This window comes from Psammomys obesus, unplaced genomic scaffold, assembly GCF_907164565.1.
Source record: "Psammomys obesus unplaced genomic scaffold, mPsaObe1.curated_primary_1811, whole genome shotgun sequence".
NCBI lineage: Eukaryota > Metazoa > Chordata > Mammalia > Rodentia > Muridae > Psammomys > Psammomys obesus.
Genome location: NW_026596452.1, coordinates 3,146,940 through 3,165,565, shown reverse-complemented (window position 1 = coordinate 3,165,565; position 18,626 = coordinate 3,146,940). Strand labels below are relative to the sequence as shown.

Below are 18,626 nucleotides of genomic sequence, written 5' to 3'. Positions count from 1 at the left end.
TATTGTAGGATTTGAATGCAAACTGAAGAAGAAATTAAAATGTAGACCTTGAAACAGCTGTTTGATCAGCTGTTACAATAGCCTTTGGATGAAGCTTCATTCCCATCTTATCTAGACTGTTAAAAATAGTCACAGAAATAGTTGGTTATAAGGTTATTTTTATTACTCAATCAAAATATATCAGTTGATTAATGATTACAAACTTCTAGAAGAACAGAATAAATAGTATCCAATATTTTAAACAGCCATAAAAATATATATTCCTAGTTAAACACTGAAAATATCAGGTGTTGACTGCATATTTAAAGACAAAAAATTCATTGAAATTTGAAAAATAAAGAATCTGTTTACAAATTCTATTATCAACAACTTAAAGGCATTATAATTATAAACTGATGAAGAATCACACTTTGTGTGTGTGTGTGTGTGTGTGTGTGTGTGTGTGTGTGTGTGTGCGCGCGCGCACGCGCGCGATACCAAGGATGGGGTGAAAGGTGGTTTCCTTTTGAATTGACTAAGAATCTCATTACTAAAGTTCCACATAAAGTAAATTGGTGAAATTTGCTTGGGTTGACAGTTTTAAAAAAAGTAAATAATCTGTAAAACTTGTGTTTGTAGCAGCTTTATTTGTAATAGCCAGAAGCTGGAAACAGCCCAGATGCCCCTCAACTGAAGAATGGATGCAGAAATTGTGGTACATCTACACAATGGAGTATTATTCTGCAATGAAAAATAAGGAAATCATGAAATTTGCAGGTAAATGGTGGGACCTGGAAAGGATCATCCTGAGTGAGCTGTCCCAGAAGTAGAAAGACACACACGGTATATACTCACTCATATAGACATATAACAGCTGATAAACCTACTAAAATCTGTACATCTAAAGAAACTAATCAAGACAGAGGACCCTGACTAAAACACTCAATTCCCATCCCGAAAGGCAAAGAGTAAGAACATCAGGAGAAGAAGAAAACAGGAAACAACCTAGGAACCTGCCACAGAGGGCCTCTGAAAGGCTCTGCCTGCAGACTATCAAAGCAGACGCTGAGACTTACAGCCAACTGTTGGGCAGAGTGCATGGAATCTTATGTAAGAAGTAGGAAATAGTAAGATCTGGAGAAGACAGGAACCCCACAAGGAGAGCAACAGAACCAGAAAATTTTAACACAGGGGTCTTCCCAGAGACTCATACTCTAACCAAGTACCATGCATGGAGATAACCTAGAACCCCTGCACAGATGTAGCCCATGGCAGTTTAGTGTCCAAGTGGGTTCCATAGTAATGGGAAGAGGGACTGCCTCTAACATAAACTGATTGGCCTGCTCTTTGATCATCTCCTCCTGGGTGGGAAGCAGCCTTACCAGGCCACAGAAGATGACAATGCAGCCACTCCTGATGTGATCTGATAGACTAAGATCAGAAGGAAGGAGAAGAGGACCTCCCCTATCAATGGACTTGGGGAGGGGCATGCGTGAAGAAAGGGGAGGGAGGGTGAGACCGGGAGGGGAGGAGAGAGGGAGAGGCTTATGGGGGATACAAAGTGAATAAAGTGTAATTAATAAAATAAAATTAAATTTAAAAAAGAATTTGAAAAAAACACAACAATGTTCAATAAAAGATACATTAAATATGATGTAGTACAATAATATGGATTTATAATATAAAATTATCAAGCTCTTATGGGTGCTCAGAATTTAGGATGGGGAGGGCAGAAAAACCTCAGAATTGAGACCATCTTGGACTACATACTGAGCTCAAATCCAGGTTAGGGTAAGTGAGTTCCAGGTAACTCTAGGCTGTATAGTAAGATCCTGTATCAACAAAACCAAACAAATATAAGAAAGATATCATATGAAGGAAGAATATGTAAGCTATATTTAAGCCAGTGTAAATGACCTATGTAATCCTCTCCTTGTGGGGGACATAGAGAAAGAGAATAAGACAAGTCTGCAGGAGCACTGGGGCTGGCTGGAGGATTTAAAGCCAAATAGGGTCCCAACACTGAGAGTGAAAAGTAGACAGGAGCTTCCTCCCATCCATAACCAGAAACTAAACTGTCTCTAATCGACAACTTCAATTAGAAAAATGTTTTCAAAGAAAAAAATTAGTTTTCTACAACAGACTCTCACTGAGTATGTTAACCACACTTAAAAGCATAAGCTGCAATGCCCTCAAGTAGATGGCTAAATGGTATTTTTGGAGATTTTGTGTGTGTGTGTGTGTGTGTGTGTGTGTGTCATACTGTTTTGTTTGGGCATTTAAAAAAATCTTATTGGTCTTTTGCTTGTATATTATGGTTTTCACGGGTTGTGTGTGTATATGTGTGTGTGTGTGTGTGAGTGTCTATGTGTGGTTTCTTATGCTTTTTGCTGTGTTTATTTGTTTCATTTTGTTTGTGCTGTGACAATTTGTTTTTATATTTGCATTTTTTTTTCTCTAGAGAGAGAAAGAAGGCATGAAGTTTGATGGGTGGGTAAACAGGGACGACCTGGAAATAAAAGGAGAAGAAGAAACTATAATCAGGATGTTTTTATTGTATGAACTTTCAATAAACATAAATAAATAATAAAATATACAAAGCATTGATAACATGTTATTAACTTTAAAAACTGATAGCAATGAGTATATAATATACAGTTTCTAAGAACATACAGATTGAAATAGTAAGAGTAGGTAGTTTTATGAGGTTCAATTTTACATGATTTTCATTTCCTTCATGTCATTTTCTGTAAATTTATACATTTTCTTCAGCAAAAATATATTATTTCTAGTTTCTGTTATAAAACATTTCCAGCAATTAAACATGTTTGTAAAAAAATAAATCACAAAGATGGGATGACTGCAAATTTCATTTTTCTAAGTGATAGTGCTTCTTCTAAAATTCTGAGGGTATTTGGGTTATAATTAAATTGACAATTGATATTTGATTTCATCTTTTTGTAAGATGACAAAGAATATTTTCAACAGTTTGTTGCTTTAATGAAGAAAGCTAGAAATAACCCCTAAAAGTGTGATAAAAGATTTTAAAAAGAATGCAAACATTCTGAAATCCCCTAAGGAAATAGAAGCTGCCGTCAAAAGTATCCCATCCAAAATAAATAAACAAACAAACAAACAAATAAATAAATTTTTTTAAAAAGCCAGGGCAAGATAGTTTCAGCGCAGAATTCTACCAGACCTTCAGAGAAGAGCCAACACCAATAATCTTCAATCTATTCCACAAAATAGAAACAGAGGGTACACTACCAAACTCATTCTATGACATCATAGTCACCTTAGTACCTAAACCTCACAAAGACCCAACAGAGAAAGAGAATTTAAGGACAGTCTCCCTTATGAAAATTGATGAAAAAATGTTCAATAAAATACTTGCAAACCGAATACAAGAACATATCAAATTTATCATCCACTATAACCAAGTAGGCTTCACCCCAGGTTTGCAGGAGTGATTCAGTATATGGAAATCCTTCAATGTGATCCACCATATAAACAAATTGAAAGAAAAAAAAAACACATGATTATCTCCTTGGATGCTGAAAAAGCATTTGATAAAATTCAACAACCATTCATGTTTAAAGTCTTGGAGAGATCAGGGATACAAGGAACATATCTAAACATAGTAAAGGCAATATACAGCAAGCTTATAGCCAACATCAAACTAAATGGAGAGAAACTTACATCATTCCCATTGAAATCAGGGACAAGACAAGGCTGCCCACTTTCTCCATATCTCTTCAACATAGTATGAGAAATCCTAGCTAGAGAAATAAAACTAGTGGAGATCAATGGGATACAGGTCAGAAAGGAAGAAATCAATGTATCACTATTTGCAGATGATATGAGAGCATATATGAGTGACCCCAAAAATTCAACCAGAGAACTCCTTCAGCTGATAAACACCTTCAGCAAAGTGGCTGGATACAAAATTAAAAACAACAACAAAAAAATCATTAGCCCTCCTATATACAAAAGACAAAAGGGCTGAGAAAGAAATTAGAGAAACTACACCCTTCACAATAGCCACTAATAAAATAAAGTACCTTGGTGTGACTCTAACCAATCAAGTAAAAGACGTGTTTGAAAAAAGCTTCAAGTCTCTGAAGAAAGAAACTGAAGAAGATATAAGAAGATGGAAAGATCTCCCATGCTCATAGATTGGTAGGATTAACATAGTGAAAATGGCCATCCTGACAAAAGCAACCTACAGATTCAGTGCAATTCCCCTCAAAATACCATAATAGCCAGAATCTGGAAACAACATAGATAACCCTCAAAGGAAAAAAATGAATACAGAAATTATGGTACAATTATACAATGAAATACTACTCAGCGATTAAAAACAAGGAAATCATGAAATTTGTAAGCAATAGGTGGAAACTGCAAAAGATCATACTGAGTGAGCTGTTTCAGAAGCAGAAAGACACACGGGGTATATACTCGCTCATAAGTAGATATTAGGCATATAATATAGGATAAACATACTAAAATCTGTACACTTAAAGAAACTAATCAATAAGCAGAGTAAGTTGATCAATCCTCACTCAGAAAGGTAAAGAGGATGGACATCAGAAGAGGGAAAAAACTGGAAACAGGACTGGAGCCCTTCACATAGGGCCTCTGAAAGTCTCTACCCTGCAGGGTATCAAAGTAGATGCTGAGACTTATAGCCAAACTTCAGTCAGAGGGCAGGGAATCTTATGAAAGAAGTGAGAATTTGTAAGACCAAGAAAGGACAAAAGCTCCAAAATGAGAGCAACAGAACAAAAATATCTAAGCACAGGGGTCTTTTCAGAGACTGATACCCCAACAAAGGACCATACATGGAGATAAACTGGAACCCCTGCACAGATGTAGCCCATGGCAGTTCAGTGTTCAAGTGGGTTCCATAGTAATGGTAACAGGGACTGTCTCTGACATGAACTGATTTGATTGTTCTGCTCTTTGATCACTTTCCCCTGGGGCGGGTGGTGCAGCCTTACTAGGCCACAGAGGAAGACAATGCAGCTAATCCTGATGAAACCTGATAGACTGGGATCAGAAGAAACTGGAGTAGGACCTCCCTTAATCAGTGGACTGGGAGAGGGATATAGGTGAAGAGGAAAGAGGGAGGGTAGGATTGGGACTGGAGGTGGGAGAGAACTACAGTTGGGAAACAAATGAATAAACAGTAATTGATGAAAAATATAAAGAAAAGAAGATAAAAAAAAAACCTGAAAAGGGGAGTATGGAGCTAAACAGAGAATTCTGAATAGAGGAATATCGAATGGCAGAAAAACACTTAAAAATACTCAACATTCTTAGTCATCAGGGAAATGCCAATGAAAACAACCCTGAGATTTCACCTTACACCCATCAGAATGGCTAAGGTAAAATATCAAGTGACACCACATACTGGAAAGGATGTAAAAAGGGGCACCCTCCTCCATTGCAGGTGAGAATGTAAACTTGCACAACCACACTGTAAATCAATGTGGTGCTTGCTCAGAAAATTAGGAATAATGCTACTACCTCAAGGGCTAGCTATACCTCTCCAAGGCATATATCCCAAAGATGCTCAAGTATACAACAAGGACATTTTCTCAACCATGTTTTTAGCAGATTTATTTGTAATAGCCAGAAGCTGGAAGAAACAAAGATGCCCCTCACTTGAGGAATGGATACAGAAATTGTGACACATTTATACAATGGAATACTACTCAGCAATAAAAAAAACAAGGAAATCATGAAATTTGCAGGCAAAAGGTGTAAACTGAAAAAGATTATCCTGAGTGAGCTGTCCCAGAAGCAGGAAGACACACAGGGTATATACTCACTCATAAGTAGATATTAGACATATAATATAGGATAAACATGCTAAAATCTGTACACCCAAAGAAACTTATCAAGAAGGAAGACTCTGGGTAATATGTTCAATCCTTACTCAGAAAGGCAAAGAGGATGGACATCAGAAGAGGGAGAAAAAAAGGGAACAGGACAGGAGCCCTTCACAGAGGGCCTCTGAATGTGTATACCTTGCAGGGTATTAAAGCAGATGCTGAGACTCATAGACAAACTTTGGGCAGTTGCAAGGTATTTTATGAAAGAAGTGGGGATTTGTAGAAGTGGACAAAAGCTTCACAATGAGAGCAAAAGAACCAAAAAGTCTGGACACAAAGGTCTTTTCTGAGACTGATACCCCAACCAAGGAACGTTCATGGAGATAAACTAGAACCCCTTCACAGATGTAGCCCATGGAAGTTCAGTGTCCAAATGTGTTCCATAATAATGGTAATAGGGACTATTTCTGACATGAACTGAATGTCCTGCTCTTTGATTACCCCCTTGTCAGGGCGGGGGGGTGCGTCCTACCAGGCCACAGAGGAAGAAGTTGTAGCCATTCCTGATGAGATCTGATAGACTGGGATCAGAAGAAAAGGGACCTCCCCTATCAGTGGACTGGGTGAGGGGTATGGGTGAAGAAGATGAAGGGAGGGAAGGTAGGATTGGAAAGGGATATGTGAAGGAGCTACAGTTGGGATACACAGTGAATAAAATGTAATTGATAAAAAAGAGAAAAAAGGAAGAAAAAAGTGGAAAAAAAACTAATAAAAATGGGGTATGTAGCTAAACAGATAATTCTCAATTGAGAAATATGGAATGGCCGAGAAACGCTTAAAGAAATGTTCAGCACCCTTAGTCATCAGGGAAATGCCAATGAAAACAACCCTGAGATTTCACTTTACACCCATAAGAATGGCTAAGGTAAAAAACTCATGTGACTATACAATCTGGAGAGGATGTGGAGAAAGGGTATCTCTCCTCCACTTCTGGTGCGAATGTAAACTTGCACAACCACTTTGTGCAATGTAATCAATGTGGTTCTTGCTCAGACAATTAGGAATAATGCTACTACCTCAAGGACCAGCTATACCTTTCCTAGGCCTATATCCAAAAGATGCTCAAATAAGGACAATAAGGACATTTGCTCAACTATGTTTGTAGCAGCTTTATTGTAATAGCCCAAAACTGGAAACAAAACAGATGCCCTTCTGTTTAGAAATGGATACAGAAATTGTGGCACATTCACACAATGGAATACTAATCAGCAATTAAAAACAAGAAAATCATGAAATTTTCAGGCAATAGGTGGAAACTGCAAAAGATCATCCTGAGGGAGCTGTTCCAGAAGCAGAAAGACACACAGAGTATATACTCACTCATAAGTGGTTATTAGACATATAATATATAATAAACATGTTCTAATATGTACACCTAAAGAAACTTATTAAAAAGGAGGACTCTGGATAAGATGCTTAATCCTCACTCAGAAAGGCAAAGTAGATGGACATCAGAAGAGGGAGAAAACAGAACAGGAGAGGAGCCCTTCACAGTGGGCCTCTGAAAGTCTCTACCCTGCAGGGTATCAAAGCAGATGCTGAGACTTATAGTCAAATTTTGGGCAAAGTGCAGGGAACTCATGAATCAAGTTGGAAATATAACACCTGGAAGTGACAAGAATTCCACAAGGAGAGCAACAGAACCAAAAACCTGGTCACAGATGTCTTTTTTGGGACTGATACTCCGACCATGGACCATTCGTGGAGATAAACTAGAACCCCTGCACAATTGTAGCCCATGGCAATTCAGTGTCCAAGTGGGTTCCGTAGTAATGGTAACAGGGACTGTCTCTGACATGAACTGATTCTCCCTCTCTTTGATCACCTCCTTCCAACCCTGAGGGAGTGGTGTGAAGCCTAACCAGGCCTCTGAGGAAGACAGTGCTGCCAGTCCTGATGAGAACTGATAGACTGGGTCATTAGGAAGCGGGTAGGAACACCTCCTTTATCAGTGAACTAGAGAAGGGGTATGGGTGGAGTAGAAGGAGGGTGGGTAGGGTTTGGAGGTGATTGGGGGGGAGCTACAGTTGGGATATAAAGTTAATAAAATGTAATTAATAAAATTAAAAATGTAAAAAGAAAAACATGCAACCTAAGTTTGAAACACAAGTGAGACCCTAAGAGAAAACAAAACAAAACAAAACAAAACAAAACAAAACAAAACAAAACAAAAGCATCTCACATTTAAACTCTGAGGCCATGACTTTACATTCAACATGTAAGAATGGTTAGAAATGCTGGATAGATTCATTATAAGGAGTGAAGATATTTGGGACTAGGAGCAATAAATCTAAGACCTGTCAGGACACCTTCACCATTGTGCAATTTTGGAAAATGCTGCTAATGAGCAAGCCAGAGCGAAGTCATGATCTGAGAAAGAATTGACACAAGACCACAGGCTTATATATTACATGCACTTCAGATGCCATTTAATGCTAGAAATGTCAAGGTGATTAATATTTGAAAAGTACCCATTTAACATGTGAAGGAAAGACCCACTCCATAAAGTTTTTCTGTGACCTACTCACACATATTAGCCACGGCACTACTACCCACCCATTTTTTTTTCTCTCTCTCTCTCTCTCAGACACACCACACTACTCTTAAAAAATAAAGGTGAAAATATAAACAAAAATTTATAAAAATAATATTTTATACAAATGCATTTATAGAAAGAAATAAAATCTGTTGTTCTTGGGCTGGTGATGTACCTTAGCAAGTGTTTAGTAAGCATAAGGACTTAGGCTCCATTCCTAAAAGCACAAAATAAAAAAAGTGAGGAAAAGGTCTTCTGATTTAATAGGTAAAATCTCAGTATGCTTTCATAATCAGAAATCAATTATTCTTCTAAAGATGGTCTATAAAACACCTTAAATAAAAGAAAATTTATCATCTGGATGTTCAAAATCAAGAAAGAATTTTATCCTTTTAAACTTAACCTTCTTGTAGCATAAGTCAGTTTTATGTAGATACCTTAGCAAGAAGCCCAAAGAGCTCTTGAAAAACAGAAATTCTGGGCTGCAGAGATGACTCCTTAGTTAAGAGCATTTATTATTCTTGCAGAGGTTTGAGGCCTAATTTCTAGCACCCACATGGCAGTTCACAACTATCTGTAACTCCAGTTGTAAGGAATCCAAAACCATCTGGTCTCCATGGACGTCAGGAAGTTTATGAAGTTCGATGCACATGTATACATGTAAGTAAATATATGTGCATTAAATAAAATTAAACAAATCTTTTAAAAAATGGGAATGCCACATCTATAAGCAATACAAATCTCCAAAACATTCTCTTGAGGGACAAAGCAGCTAGTTCTTTGGGTTCATAGTGCCTCTAAGTAGAGATATTTTGACATATATTTTGGACCCAGGAAGGTATTTAATCTTTCATGATATCAGAGTCTCTTCAGTGAAGTATTACTTGGTGACTTGCAAAAACAGCAAGGTCAATATTTACTGATGATCTGGCTCCCACTTACAAAGAAAAATCCAGAAACTAAGCAGGTTCTGCCTTATTCAAGTTGCATATTTAGAAGAACAATTGGGATTTGAAGTCAAGACTTGGGCTCCTCTAACCTTTGGGCTTTATATCTAGGTTAGCCATCTTCCTTTAGGAGGTACATGGTTAGTTCCATTCTTTAACAGATTTTCAACTACAGAACTTACCTTCTCTTAGTTCAGAGTCTAGGAAGACCCATAATCCTCATCAAGGAATTCTATTGGTTTAATTCAATATATGGAGGACTAGAGATAGGAAAATGGTAACATGTCCCTGATATTGACCAGTTTGTGATCAGATGAAGATTCATAAATATTTAATCAGATAATTTGTCTTTTGAGGCATGGTCTCATGTATCCCAGAATGACCTGAAATTCATTGTGTAATTTTGAACTTCCAATCCTTATGTTTCCATGTCCTGAGCACTGAGAATACATGGCATGGATCACCATGGTTGTGCAGTACTGCATATGAAACTGAGGACATTGTGTATGCTAGATTAGCACTCTACCAACTGAGCTACAGTACCAGCCCTAAACAAGATAATTTAAATAAAATAAAGTAGATGAGATGCAGTAATGAAGACAGATTTGGGACATTACCAAGATTATAAATATCATGTCTATCAAACCTAAAGCTTAAAATGAAGTTATTGGTGGTTCTTGCTATATAATGAAGTCTTTTCTATGCAACTATACACATTCCATTTGTCCTGGATTATAGTTAACACTTACAGTTACATTTTTATCTTGTCACCTGTAATGATTTATTGTCACTAATTTATATACTTTTAAGCTGAAGTCATTCTAATTTAAGGCACATCAATAACTATATATGTGCATTTAAATAACAATAGGAATACGCATATGAATTTACTAAATTGGGGTGATAATATACCATTTTTGTTATCGATATCTGAAGAAAATACTATCAAGAATGAAATGTAATTATATGGACTTTACTATGTCAATGCTACTGAAGGCCAGCATCTTGAAGAAATCATCTAGAAACTAAACTATCTCTCCAAATTCATCAAATAAACAGAGCCACTTGTATGTTTTATTTTGTCAAAATATGAAATTATTAGATTATTTGAGTTCCACCACTACAATTAATTATATATTTTACAAAGTACTCACGATACATATTTTTAAGAAAAAAATGCTAACCATCTGATTTTGTTATGTGGGTGTGTTGAGGGTGGGGATGTGTGAGGTTATCAGGTACTACTTCTTAAATATATATGCGCGATATATGTCAATTAACTTTAAAAAACAAAGATTCATCTGTTTGATGTCAGATAATTTGGGTACAGGTGGGTCTCACTAATGGAAGCTATTTTATAATCCATTTATATGTTTTGTGAAGAGAGGATCTAGAAATCTTCTCCCCAAAAAAGCAGTGATAAGAAAATGGGTAGAGAAATTACCTTTTTTGATTAGAACATAGTATCTACATTTATTGAAATATTATACTGTGCTCTATAAACATGTTCAATTTTCATATGTGAATGAAAAATTTTAATTAGGGAATAAAATATTAGCTACCTTTATTTAATCATTATAAGCTGCTTAAATGCAAAAGATTATCATGTAGCACACCCTGTATTTCTAAGATTAAAATTGCAATCAAAAGTAAAAATACATATGTAAAAGAAAAAAAAGTTTGAAACATCACTATTTGTATTGCATATAATATTGATGATTTTTACAGTACAAAAAATGATGCGGGCTCTATCCTGTAATACTTACATGTTGAAAGTGCTTCTAAAATATATTTTCACTTAAATAGAATATCACATTCCACCTTCCTTTCTTTCCTCCGGCTCCTTCTAGCTGCCCTCCCTCTGATAAGTGCACAACATGGAGTTCAATGGATTTTAGTAAAGGAAGCCTAACATGGTTCTATATCCCAAAAAGTAAAGCTAAGCAAATCACAAGCCCTTGTTCTAAACCTCTAAAACCTTGGCAAAAAAGGACATTGTGACTCACAGTAGTAACTGGAAAGCAATGTATTTCATTGTGACATTTGCATGCAGCATAAAACATATATTGATCACATTCCCCCATCACTTTTTCTTACCTTCCTCCCACATGCCCCTGGTTCCTTTCCTTTCCCCTAATTATACCCTCAGCACTTCTAGTTGCTTTTTACAAATAGTCTTTCACGTGTTTAATTTTTCATGGTGGCAATCTCTTTCCTTCCAACTCATTGAGAATTGATTTCCCATTAAATGTTCTGAACCATTTCTAACATCATTTTTACCAACCAGTAAATCTTCTTTTCAAGTGGGAAAAATAAGGAATGCTGAATCAAGTAACAAATAGGTAGTGCAAAATCCCTTAGGTGAGTGTAGGAAATAGAGCTCCCCTGGAAGTTTATGTGGTAGTGACCTACACTTACTGAATATTATCATGGCCTTTCTGTTTATATTTGGCTGGGAAATACAATTTTTCAAGCACATTATCAAATTACAGATATTTTCACACATTTTGGTTTAAGGGGAATTTCCCCATTCTTTTCCTTCATGACAGAAGTGGCTTGACCTTTAATTGCAAAGGCAACTCTGCTCACAGTGCCCCTGAACTCATGATCCCTTATGACTGTAGAGGACACTCCCTATCCAAGATAGGCCCACCAGCAGGCCAGCTCACTCTCCTAACCAGACAGACCACTGACCTACCATTGTTGAATTTAGAAGGCTGGTTCAAGCTCTTCCAAGGATCTCAAGCAATTACCTCCTGCCCCCCCCCCTTCCTCAAGCCTCTCAAAATTTTTTTCTTTTCTGTTTTGAGTTGCCCTTTCTTAGCTTTTATTTGGGTAATTGAGTGGGATCCACTCCAGAGTTGCAAGATAATACCCATGGTTGCAGCAATCCAAACATTAAAATTAGAACTTGGGACAGAGGCAATGGGCTACTGTGCTGCCAGCCAGCTCCACGTTGGAGAAGAGTTTTGCCCTGCACAATTTTGGGAGATGGGTTTCCTGCTCCTTCCATGGTAGGAAATCACTTATAATCAGACACATTTCTAAAGAGGTATTCCTCAATCACATGGAAAATTTTTTAAGCATCAAAAAGAAAGTTATATATCATCAGTGTATCTGTTCATCCTAAAAGGGGTGATTAAAATTTGCTGACAGCTTTAAAACTTATCGGGAAAATATCAGATTGCCCCAAGTTTAATCATTGACAAAGTTTATAAAGCAATGTGGAAATAGAAACTGTGAAATGTAAACCACTGTGTCAATCACTATTGTGTATAAAACTGTATACTCTCTACTTGGCCTGGGTCATTTCTTCCATGGCAGTGAGTTTAACTTTATTATGCACATTTGTGGCACCAATCTCTGCTTCAAGTTTCCAGTAGCTATATTTCTGTTGCAGAGTCTTCTCTGGACTTACTATTCCAATTTTGCTGACTTTTCTCCATAAACCTGTCCTCTGTCTCTTTCAGGTCCTTCTTATAACAGCACTTTCTCCACATTCACAATCATCTCATGCATATCTTTTATGAATTAAAAATTATTACATGCATGAACTACAGAGGATGGTAAAAACATAAAAGCCTCTTCACAATTAATCTCTGTTAGACTTAAAAAAAAAAGTGGGGTGGGGGAGTCTCTGACTTCCAGGCCATCCTGGTCTACAGATCAAGTTCCAGGTCTTGAATGACCCCTGGCCCGACACACAAAGAGCTGGAGATTCTGTTTTTTTTTTTGTTTGTTTGTTTGTTTGTTTGTTTGTTTTTTTCTCGGTTCACTGCTGATTTCTCATAGAGATCTGCAGTGAATTCAGAACTGATAGAGTTTATTTATTTTTTTATTTATAAACTTCATTTATTCATAACATACTACCTAATGAATTCTGTTTTTAAAAATCAATTTTGCAGTAGAGGACAATGCAGCCACTTTTGATGAGAACTGATAGACTAAGATCAGAAAGAAGAGGAGAACCTCCCCTATCAGTGAACTTGGGGAGTGGCATGCATGCAGAAAGGGGAGGGAGGGTGGGATCGGCAGGGGAGGAGGGAGGGGCTTATGGGGGGGATACAAAATGAATAAAGTGTAATTAATAAAAAAGAAAAGAAAAAAAAATCAATTTTGCTGTTTGCCAGACTTTCCTTCTGCCTCAGCCTCTAAAACACTGGAAATATAGGATTGTGTCATCAGGCCAAGGTCCCAATTAACCTTTTAGGTTTTGTTTCTGTCAGACCTTTTCCCCATTCATCACACTGGAATTCTTTTTTTTCTTTAAGAGCTTTTTATTTTTGAAATTAAAACATAATTACAACATTTCCCCCTTCCCTTTCCTCCCTCCAATTCTTCTCATGCCTCTTCTTGATCTCTTTTCAAAGTCATGCCTTCTTTTTTATATTGTTTTATATGTGCATATGTAATATGCACACTCATACATATACATTCAAATGTATAAATATATGAATACAATCTAGTCAGTTTGTTTAGTATTACTTGCATTATATGATTTCGGGGCTGACCAACTGACACTGAATAACCTATTTGGAAGCTCTTCAATGGGGAAGGCTATTTTCTTACACTCCCATTCTTATGTTGCTTATAGTTTTTGTCAAGGGATGGGACCCAGTGAAATTTACCCTTTCATGTTAGCATGTTTATTGGTAGTGTCCTTGTTCAGGTTTTGCTTAGGCAACCATATTGTTGAGGAATCATGGTTGAAGTTCCCCTGTCGTGTTTCTAGGAGACACAACCTTACAGCAGATTTCTGGGTTCTTCAGCTTTTATAATCTTTCTGCCTTTTCTGAAATTCTTACTGTTTCCTGAACATGATACTATGTCCTTTCACATGTATGATTACATACAAGTTATTCTTTAGTTTATAAAGCTTCTTTCATCTAGCCTGCTGATAATTAGTTTTCATTCTTTAAGGCCCAGTCCATTCATCTTATTTGTGAAGTATTCACATATTTTTTCTCATATTTTGGTGTTTTCTCCAATCACCTTCCCTAGAATTTTGAGTGTGTGCTACTAAAGCACATGCCATGTGCTCATCTTTAATTCCCTTTTTGTCAATATGTGGGATGGGAGTAAATGTTCATCAAATGAAAGGATAGATCCCTTCTTTTACACACAAGATTCCTCGTGTGTGTGTGTGTGTGTGTGTGTGTGTGTGTGTGTGTGTGTTTGTAAGCTAGAGGTCAACATTTAAGTTCCATCTGTCTACTTTTTAATATAGGGTTTCTCATGAACCTTACAAGTATTTTCCTTCATACTCAGCTGTTTTGTTTAGATTTTTATATATTTTTTAAGTTTTAATTTTTTTTTAATTTCTATGGATGGGTACTTGCCTGCATGCATGTATGTCTGCCATGTGCATACTTGAAAATCACACAGGCCAGAAGGTGTTGGGTCTCTTAGAATTGACACTATAGACTGTTGTAATCTGCCATATAGGTGCTGGTAATTGAACCTGGATCCTTGGCAAAGGCCATGTCTCCAGCCATGCCTACTGTTCTTTTTATTAATAAATATTGTCATTTGACAACTACACACAAGCATGCACAAACACACACACACACACACATACACACACACACACATTCTGACCATTCTTTCCCCACCATCCTCTCTTATCTCCCTCTCATCCCTGCCTCATTGATAGCAATCCCTTTAATAAATTTTGGTTTTATTTTGTTTTGTATGTATTTTAACCTGGGCCGTGTGTGTGACCAGTGGATTTCAACTACCTATTGGATGAAACCTGGTGAGGTCATCAGAGGGCATTTAGCTGAAGGTAATTGTTTCATCTCTCCTTGAATTTATCAATAGCAAATAGTCCATCAGTGGGTTTTAGGGGTCCAAAAGCCTCTTTTCCATCCATATTTGACTGTTGATGGGCCGATTCTTTTGCTGAGCCAGTGCATGTACCTGCAGCTGCTGTGAGTTCATGATCGCAGCAATTGCTGTGTCTCCTGCAGTAAATAGCAGTCCACAGACCTATTCCCTATCCTCAAGCTCTCATATCTTTTTCGTCTGTATTTTACATTGGTTCGGGGATTGTATTCAGGTCTTATACTTACAGAGCAAATACCTTACTGCCTAAGCCCTCTTCCTAGCTCTGTCTTTTCAAAAACAAATTTTAATTGACAGAAAAAAATGTTATATAACTAGGGATGAAGTTCTGTGATAGAACACTTAACTAAAATGTTTGAAGCCTGTGTTCCATTTTCAGGACAGCAAGGTACATATTTGTAGGGTACTATGTGATGTTTTTGTATAGGTATGCACTGCATAATGCTCAAATGAGAAAAAGCATCTCTATTTTCTCAAACATTTATTATTTTGTGATGAAAATATTAATAATTCTTCTTAATATACGATGCATTTTTTGCTATCTATAGTTACCCTACTATGAAACAGACCACAAGAAATCATCCTTACTTAGATTGTCCTTTAGATAGCTCAAATCCCTTTTTAGAGTGATAGATCTTTTGTGGTTGTTTAATACAAGGTCATGTTATAGGAGGCTCTCCTTAAACTTTCAGTCCTCTTTTCCTTCTTCTTTATCCTTCCCATCACTGGGAACCTAAATGTGGGCTGCCATTTGCAGTGCTCTTCCATTTTGACACCTTCAGTGCCATATTTTAGACTTTTCAAAACCGGAGCTCACAAGTTTTCAATTGTCCTTCACTATGATCTTGTAATCTGACTAGGATAAAGTAGTGTTTTCTGCAGATAGCAGATAATAGCAATTGAGTAAGTCTGAGCTTTGAACCCCTAGCTTTCATAAGAACAGTGACATTCCTTGCAAAATTCCAGGCAAAGGGAGGTCTCTTCCTCGTCCTCTTGTCTTAATCAGAGTTAATGCAGTTCATGGGTTTTTAAAAACAGTTAAACCTTTATACACCTCTACTGTGTGAGTCTACCATGAATAACTTCAATGATTTTGAAGGTTTAGAGACTGGGGATGTAGCTCAGTAACAGTGACCTTGCTTGGTATGGTAGGGCTTTGGGATCTGCTCCCTGCACTAAAAATATAAGCATATAGTTGACAGTTTGAAGCATCAATGAGAAAAGCCAAAATAGTGGAGGAAAAGTAGAAAACTCAAGAGGGCATGTTAGGAAAGTAAAGGAGGTTAGTTAGTTGCCTGGAAAGAGAAGGTTCAGTTTCCCACTAGAGACGGTGTTAGGCAAGTCAGTGTCTGAAGCAGTAATATTTTCTATGGCACCTATGTGGAGATTTTTTCTTCTAATTTTTTTGAGACAGATTTCTCTGTGTAGCCCTGGCTGTCCTGGAACTTATTCTGTAGATCAGGCTAGCCTTGAAATTACAGAGATCCACCTGCCTCTACCTCCACAGTTGCTGGTATTGGTGCAGATGCTTTTAAGTCCGAACTTCTCTTGGAGAGAAGATGTTAAAAGTATTGTCATGAAAGCTGAATTTGTGTCCAGCCTTGTCTTTTCAGAACATTGTGCTCATATATCAATGCACCTGCAGTACCAGGCTGCTTGATTGCTAAGGATAATCTCATCACGGTCGGCTACACAGTGTTTTCAGCCCAAGGTCTGGTACTGAAGGTCAAGAGGGCTGCTTTGAAAACACAGAACGAAGATCAGCACCCAATATCCTAAGCTTGTGCTCTTTCTCGGGTTTACCTTGTCTTGTGCTCATGACAGAAGAAAGGCCAACTCCTGCCCCATATTGTCATTTAAGATTAAGTGAAGGCAAGTCTTTAAACAATTGGCTACAGATTTTAATAGCACCTTCATGACTTTTCCAATAAGAGAATCCTCTTGGAGTCTAGGGATCTCAGTTAAGCTGGCCATGCAGCATTGCTTAGCCTCACTGGCCCTATGCCTTGGAATCTGCCTGGCCTTCCTTAGAAACCCAGTCATTCTTCACAGGGGTGCCCCATTCCCTACTTCTAGCTTCTGTGCTTCTTGTCTTGCTGTGTCTCCAGTTTTCCTATGGATGGGCAGTCTTTGTCTCTATTCTTACTAAATATGGGCTGGACCAAGGAGCCTGGTAGCAGTTAGATCGCCCTATAAGACCCAAGGAGAGAATGCCACGATTAGTGGGGCTAAAATAGGCTTTTACCAAGCAGTTGTCATTGGCTTTTTTGGCAATCAGGGAACCACAGAGAATCAAGGAATTATGAAAGGTCCTAAGCAAATGATTGGTCAGGATCTATACCCTTTTCTTGTTCAAGGCCCCTTGCTCAATGCCAAGATAATAACATATTGCTTGCCTATTCCAAGTGAGAACTGTGTCAAGGTCATTCTGGAACAAGTTACTGACTTTTGCAGGTCTCCCAACCCCAGAAAGTGTTGCCAGCCTTCCAGTCCCCTTTCCCCTCTGAAAATTCCCAAACCCTCATCTCCCACTTGTGGCCAGGGACTCACTAACCCAAAAAGAACACAGGTAGACAGTATCTCAACTCTGACCCAAAGAGACAGCCTCAGATATTCTGGGATCAGCCCCCACCTCTTTGCCTTGCAAGCCTCTCTTAATCTGACCACTTGTCTGAGAATATAGGAGAGCTCCCGGTGGCAACTGACCTGAAATGCCGCCCCCCACCACGATCACGTCGCATTTGTTGCTCATGGTGCTCGCCAGGTTCCAAGCGGCCTGCGTCAGCTGCTAGTGTGTCCGGACCTCTGCTGGCGCCAGCGCTACGCACCACCCCCTCACACTTAAGCCCTGGTTAAGCAGCTATATGCTGGCAAGGCGCCTGGACTTTGAGCCCAGCCGAGGCCATCACTGATTTGCATACAGGGTGGGGCTCTCAGCCCTCGCTACCGCCCCCTGCCCTACAAGCCCAGGCGTGAGGAGGGCTGACACCCTAGCTGAGAGGATGACCTGGAACCTTAAACTCCCTTTCCCTAGTTTGCCTTCTGCAAAGTATTTTCCAGTCGCCTCGTGATCACTCTGTGCTGCTGAGGAGCTGGAAAGTCTTCCGAATAGGGTGTACAACTGAGAGTCTTTCAAGCACCAGACGCCGTATTAAATGGATTAAGATTCCGGTTCAATTTTCAAAATTTTCAATTTTACAGAAAGCAGACAAAGTACTAAGTAATATGCGAGAAGATTTGTGTATGTCACCTTGGGTGCTTAAGGGATACTTCTAACATAGGACCCACAGCCATCTGTAAATCCAATCTCGGGGATCCCATGTCCTCTTCTGGCTTCCAGTGAGCACCAGGTATGCACGTTGTGTTCAAAATCACATCATACCCCAGAGCTATGTATGATTAATATATGCTTACTTGCAGAAC

The 18,626-nt window shown here is 38.1% G+C and overlaps 1 protein-coding gene across 1 annotated transcript in view; it reads right to left on the bottom strand.

Annotated features, from left to right (window-relative positions):
* Positions 1-18,052, bottom strand: part of Maob (monoamine oxidase B) — a 144,906-nt gene extending 126,854 nt beyond the window's left edge. The window contains exon 1 of the mRNA XM_055598263.1: positions 17,910-18,052. Coding sequence (XP_055454238.1) covers positions 17,910-17,955 — 46 coding nt within the window. The 5' untranslated portion in view covers positions 17,956-18,052. The remainder of the gene's footprint in view (positions 1-17,909) is intronic.
* Between the last annotated feature and the right edge of the window lie 574 nt (positions 18,053-18,626).